Source organism: Gossypium arboreum, chromosome 11 (genome assembly GCF_025698485.1).
Source record: "Gossypium arboreum isolate Shixiya-1 chromosome 11, ASM2569848v2, whole genome shotgun sequence".
In the NCBI taxonomy this organism is placed as follows: domain Eukaryota; kingdom Viridiplantae; phylum Streptophyta; class Magnoliopsida; order Malvales; family Malvaceae; genus Gossypium; species Gossypium arboreum.
This window is the reverse complement of record NC_069080.1, coordinates 99,717,013-99,723,173: the sequence shown is the minus strand read 5'-3', so window position 1 is coordinate 99,723,173 and position 6,161 is coordinate 99,717,013. Positions and strand designations below refer to the sequence as shown.

The 6,161-nt window shown below is 30.4% G+C and overlaps 1 protein-coding gene across 2 annotated transcripts; it reads left to right on the top strand.

The window, feature by feature from the left end:
• The first annotated feature begins 1,732 nt into the window (after positions 1 to 1,732).
• On the top strand, positions 1,733 to 4,950 carry LOC108470736 (binding partner of ACD11 1). 2 transcript variants are annotated; one of them, XM_017772179.2, is made up of 8 exons: positions 1,733 to 1,867; positions 1,991 to 2,094; positions 2,550 to 2,625; positions 3,243 to 3,314; positions 3,396 to 3,461; positions 3,892 to 4,232; positions 4,365 to 4,488; positions 4,573 to 4,950. In XM_017772179.2, the coding sequence occupies exons 1-8, from the start codon at positions 1,862 to 1,864 to the stop codon at positions 4,588 to 4,590; spliced, it is 807 nt and encodes a 268-aa protein (XP_017627668.1). In that variant the 5' UTR covers positions 1,733 to 1,861; the 3' UTR covers positions 4,591 to 4,950. The 2 variants fall into 2 exon arrangements, with proteins under 2 accessions (XP_017627668.1, XP_017627667.1); XM_017772178.2 differs by having other exon boundaries at positions 3,889 to 4,232.
• The last annotated feature ends 1,211 nt before the right edge of the window (positions 4,951 to 6,161 follow it).

The following is a 6,161-nucleotide window of genomic DNA, read 5'->3' as shown; positions in this document are numbered from 1 at the left end:
ATTTCTAGGATGAAAAGTTAACCCCCCAAACTGGGCATGTTGCATGTTACATGAAAAATTGAAGGACAATGCACATGGGAATCTTAAATTCCTTTGCTTTATACATAGATAAACCCATCAACAAAAAAACGTTGAATTAATTGATTTAAGTTGATATGATTATAAAAAAAAGAAGGTAAATTATATATTATCACTAAATTATAAAAACTTTCATTTTAGGCACTCAAAGTAAAAAATTTACAATTTTAGTATACATATTATATAATTCACTTTTGCTAAAATCACAAAATTTAAATTTAATCATAATTTAAAAATTATATACATATTATATAAATTGAGGTGACAGTTAAAAATTTAGTATAATAACAAATTTAATCCTTAACTTTTACATATTAATATATTATATAAATTTAATCATAATTTAAAAAATCTCAAAATTTATAAATCATCTCAATTTTATCATAATTCTAAAAAAAACGGAATGCTTGACTGTCAAATTACATTGCTCTATAAAGTTACATAAAATAATGATCCAAAAAAGAGCAATGTTGAATATAATTATTAAAAATTGAAGGCAGTCCAAGTAAGGTCATATTCGGCGCTTGCAAAGTCCAGCATTTATCACATATATTTTGACCAAACAAAGAGAATCACTTGGGATTTTGGCAATTATCTATCTTACCTTTTTTCTGATTTTACTCTTTTACCCTTTTCTTCTTAAATAATGAGGTTGTTGTTCTTTCACTTTCATTTTTGTTTTTGTTTTTGTTTTTGTTTTAATAAATATTTATCATTATTAAATTGTGTATTTGTAAATTTCACTCTTCATTGTGATGTGAGGTAAAGCATCCATTTTCTTTTTGTTACACATATTTATAATTGAAAGTATTTATGAGTCCAAGAAAATATTTAATTCCATTTTAAATACTCATTTTAGCATTTAAGTTTTAAATTTATTTAAATCATATCAATTTAGGTTATCTTTCAAATTCAATTGGATTCATATTAAATTTATCAAAACAAATTTATTTCTACTTTTAAAAATATAAAAGGAAAATAATATTTTATATAATGTTTGGTGATCAAATTTCCATTTTATTTACAAGAAAAATTGTAAATAGGGCACCATCATTACAAAATATTTTCATTTTAGATACCTATCGTTAATTTGGGATTAAGCAATATTTCTATACACTTATTTTAGTCACCTAATATTATTAAATTTTTATTTTGATCACTTATTTTTTAAAATTAAATTTATTTTTAAAAAAATTGAGTTTTTACAAAAACATAAGATTTTAGATGGAAAAATATTTTAACTTTTTAATTTCTTTTAATTTTAGTTTAGAAATGAAAAATGAGTTTTTACAAGAAAATTAGTCAAAGATAAAAACTTGGAGTTTCATCTTTGCGGTTGATTAACTCAATTTTATTAAAACTCAAGTTTTTTCTTTTTTGGAAAAATAAAGAAGAAAATGAGTGGGTAAAATGAAAATTTACTAAAGTTGAGTGACTTAATATTAACTAACATCAAATTAGCAATGGGTGGCTAAAATGAAAACATTTTGTATAGATAATGCCCTATTTGCAAAAAAATTTAGTGACCAAAATGAAATTTTATGAAAGTTGGGTGCTCAACTATAGAATTTATCATAATAAAAAAGGTAATATGGTAAATTAAATATTGGAAAATTAAAATAAAAACTAAGGGCATTTATGAAAAGTCATAATAAAAGAACTCAATCATGTTATATACATTCTTTCTTGCTCGCATATTTTTGTCTCTCTCTCTCTCATAGTTGTCTGCTTCTCTCTCTTACCATTTTAACAAGTCATTCTCTGCATCAGCTTTTCTTTAACAATGCAGGTAAGCTAAATTTCTTCTTCTCTTCATGTCTTCTGTGTTTAATGAATCTAAAAACTGGTTCTTTTTCGTTATTCTGAATTAAAAATGTTTTCTTTGTTGTGTTTCTGATGTTGGGTTTTTCAGACAAGAACTGTACAAGTGAAGAACCTGTCAGATCTAGCTACTGAGAGGGAGATTCATGAGTTCTTTTCTTTCTCTGGTGAAATTGAGCACATTGAAATCATAAGGTATGTCATTCTTTCCTTTCTTTTCTCTTCTTTTTTTTTTTCTGGTTTTTCTTCTATGAAAGGGTTGTTAAGTAATGAATGTGTTTGGTGGCTGAGAAAATGTGAGAAAATGAAAGAAAGTTGGAATTTTGGATCTTAAGTCTCCCTTTTGTGGGCCAAAGTTTATGTTTTTTTAAAAATTGAACTTCAAAAAATAAAAACAAAAACTTGTGTTGAATTTTGACTCTTTTTTATTGTTTATTCTATGTCAACTAACCTGGTAGGTAAGGGCTGCTTTGGATTTTTTAAATTTCCATTTTTTGTTGCAATTTTTTTCCATGTTTGTGGATAAGTTCAAGGAAAGAAATTTGAAACAAAATTTGGGGTTTCTTTGGGTGTTCTTAAAGGCTAAATGGGCAAGAAGTAGGGGTTTTCTGGTTAATTTAGGTTGCTGTGTTGTTTTATGGTTATTGCAGTGAAGCTGGTCAATCAAAGACTGCATATGTTACATTCAAGGATCCGAAAGCTCTTGAAATCGCCTTGTTATTATCGGTTCGTGCTTAATCCGGTCTAACTTTTCTTTTTGTTAAATAGAGTGCTACTGATGAGTGGATTTACTTTTCTTCTTGCCTTTGTAATACTCCAATATTGGTTACATTATCAAGCAATGCCTTTCCTTTAATTTCGTTGTTTGAACCGAGATATCTGAAGTTATCCCAAAAGTAGGTTGCTTATGCCTTCTTAAAGTGAATAAAGTATTAGAACTGGTTGAATTGCAATAAGTAGCTTCTAAAGTAATTCTTAAATAATAAAGCAATGTCAAGTTGGAAAAGTCGCCTGATTTAATATCCTTGAAGTTAATTTTTCCTCACAGGACGATCTATATTATAAGAAATAATGATTCATTTTCATGGTTTGATTCGAGCTAAACTTCTTTGATAAGAAAAAAATAAATTCGGATGCCCCTAGTAAGACAAGTCCCCCATTGGTTCCCTCTTTTTTATTGGATACATTAGCCATGTCAGAATCCAAATTTCTGAACATACTCTTTAATCCCATCAGCTGTATGACTCTTTGATTTATGGTGTGCACTTATTAAGATTTTCCGTGTTTGTGTTTTCTGCACAAATGACTGTAGGAAGTGACATTTGTAAATCTTGTTGCTGCAGGGGGCAACAATCATTGACAAGATTGTGACGATAATTTCTGTTGAAAATTATGTACCAAATCTTGAGATTCATGTAAGTTGACAGAGAGGTTTTGCTTTCTATTTTGAATTGCATTTAGTGAAATTCATATATTTTTTATTGCAACTTGTCTAGGAATCAAGAGCGGCGGACAACATTGTGTCTATTGCTCCTGCTGGGCATAGTGCATCAAATGATGAGGTACCAATTTTAAATTTATATTGCATAGAAATGTTTCGTAGTTGAAAGGGCTTGCTAAGTATGGGAAAGAGAGAGGAAAAACAGGTCGATCTGTCGTGTTCAATTCGTTTTGATGCATATAGCTGGTTTAATATGATATTGTGACTAGTTGTTTAGCTGAATCAAGTAGATTTTGAACTTTCAAATTCTCACAAAAACTACCGGATTAAAGAAAATGCAATCCGGAACTTTCATTCACTTGATAACCCTTTAGTGCCACAATGATATGGAAGGAGGTCAACAGGAGATATATTAAATTCCTGCCTTTGCCCACCCTTTCTGCCATGTTTAACTGAGTCAGATTAAGTGGTTTCTTTGACTAGATTTTTTCCGTTTGAATCTGAAATTAATAGTTTAGTTTACGACTTGGGTTGTCGGTCTATTTCAGCAGGGCAGAATGAGTCCACCTGGCAGTGGAAGAATGTATGTTAGTAGGGCGCAAGATGTTGTTGCTAGCATGTTGGCGAAAGGTTCTGCCATACGACAAGATGCAGTTAACAAAGCTAAGGCTTTTGATGAGAAACATCAATTGAGAGCCAGTGCATCTGCCAAGGTCATGTCGTTTGACCGGAGAGTCGGGCTGACTGAGAAACTGACTGTAGGGATCTCAGTGGTTAATGAGAAAGTAAAATCAGTGGATCAAAGGTTGCAGGTGTCGGATAAAACAATGGCTGCAATATTTGCAGCAGAGAGGAAAATAAATGACACGGGATCAGCCGTCAAATCTAGCAGGTACGATTTCTCCTTCCCAAAACCATGCGAGTTCAAAGACAATAATGAGGGAAAAGGGGGGTTACAATCCTTCTAATTAGCTTTGTCCCAGTGTTATCATAACATCGAGGTACTTTGATTTATTCTGGACAGGTACGTAACTGCTGGGACAGCTTGGTTAAATGGTGCGTTCAGCAAAGTTGCAAAGGCTGGGCAGGTTGCCGGAACAAAAACCAAAGAAAAGTTCAACCTAGCCATGTCAAACTTGACAGCCAAGGTATGTCATTCCAGTAGCACTCTGAACCTAAGAAACAACAGTCGTATTCCATGCTAATCATGCTTTAATTTTGCTGGTGTGCAGGATGGAATTGCAGTGTAAGTTGGAAATTTATGGTGTTAAGGTCGCATCGCATCGGATCGCCTTGTTATAATGTTTCATCGGGTGGAGATTCTTGTGATAGAGTGCACAAAGTTGTGTTCAGTTTTGGGTATTGTGGTGTATTTGATTTGAGGTTTTGTTTACAATATTATTCTTTGATTAGTAGAGGGTATTGTGTTGTAATTTTCAAGCCTTTTAGATTTGGTTTTCAGCTCAGGAAAAGGAAAAAGAAGCTGTAATTCATGTTAGCATTCTGCACGCTCACTCTTTTTTCTGCCTTAAAAGACGAGACCTCAAATTGCAGGCTTATGTTTTTTTAGATTGATGTGAAATTGAAGCTCGACTAAAACTCCATCTCAATTTCAGACCGAATATAAAAACAATCAGATTACTAGTCTTCATTTTTTTATTATTATTTTTTAAAATGCATTAAAAATTCAATTACATTGGCTTAATTCAGTTACGTGAAGTTGGGTTCACTGGGATGAGATTATTATTCTTTAACTAAACTAATAGTATTTTATTTGCATTTTTAACTTTATATAAAATTAAATTAAAAAATATAAATATAAACAATTTTATAAATAGTTATATCATTTCATTAAATGTTTTAATTTTGATTAAAAATTTATATTTAAATATTGTATTATTTTTTGGTTAATATATTGTATTAATTTATTATTATATTTATTGCTAAATATAATTAAATATAAGTAATAAATTAAACTAAAATGTTTCCAAACTTATTAAAACTATATGCTAAAAGTATTAAAAGGTTATATGATATTTAATTTAATTTTTGGCATAAATATTTTTTAAAATTTTTTCTCTTGTTCATTTCTCATCTTCTCTCTCACTCATTAATTTCCATCTCTATCTCTCTTAGGGATGACAAAATACAACCCACCCAATTGATTTTGAATAGACCAAATTATAATGGAGTGGATTTTTTTTTTTAAATGAATGCGAGGTGGTGCAAGGTGGATTTTTTCTTTTGGATAATGAGTATGGAGTGAATATGATAATTGCTTGTCCCGCCCCGCTCCACTATATGAAAGTATCATTTTATCTTTGTATATATGAACAATTAAAAGGGTAAAAATGTAATATAAAAAATCATGTATTTTATGTTTAAATTTTTTTTGAAGAATTATGTTTAAATAATTACTCGACTTTAAAATGATTGAAAATATTAAAGATAAGTCGTAAAAAAAATCGAAGCTAAGCGGGGGGTTGAGACAGAAATAGATACATCCAACATCCATGGAGGTGGTAGTAGTTCTCAAGATTATGCATCCATAGTGGAGTAGGGTGAGTGGTAGAGTAGAGCGTGCCAATTGTGGAGCGGTGGTGGATTTAACAATATCCACCCGTTTCACTCCATTGTCATTTTTAATCTCTCCGTTATAAATTCAACAAAATACAACATGCATAAACTCAATTTTTTTCCCTCTATTTCTTGGTTCCTCCTTCCTTTCTCTCTTACCTAGCCAACATAGACACACAAAAATATTGCTTTCTATGCCTCAATTTTACATTTAAGCATGTTGATGTGTTGTTGATTTGGTTAA

Coding starts and splice junctions, on each gene's coding strand:
- LOC108470736 (XM_017772178.2), top strand. Junction 2,095..2,549: donor GAGCACATTGAAATCATAAG/GTATGTCATTCT, acceptor TGGTTATTGCAG/TGAAGCTGGTCAATCAAAGA. Junction 2,626..3,242: donor AAATCGCCTTGTTATTATCG/GTTCGTGCTTAA, acceptor TTGTTGCTGCAG/GGGGCAACAATCATTGACAA.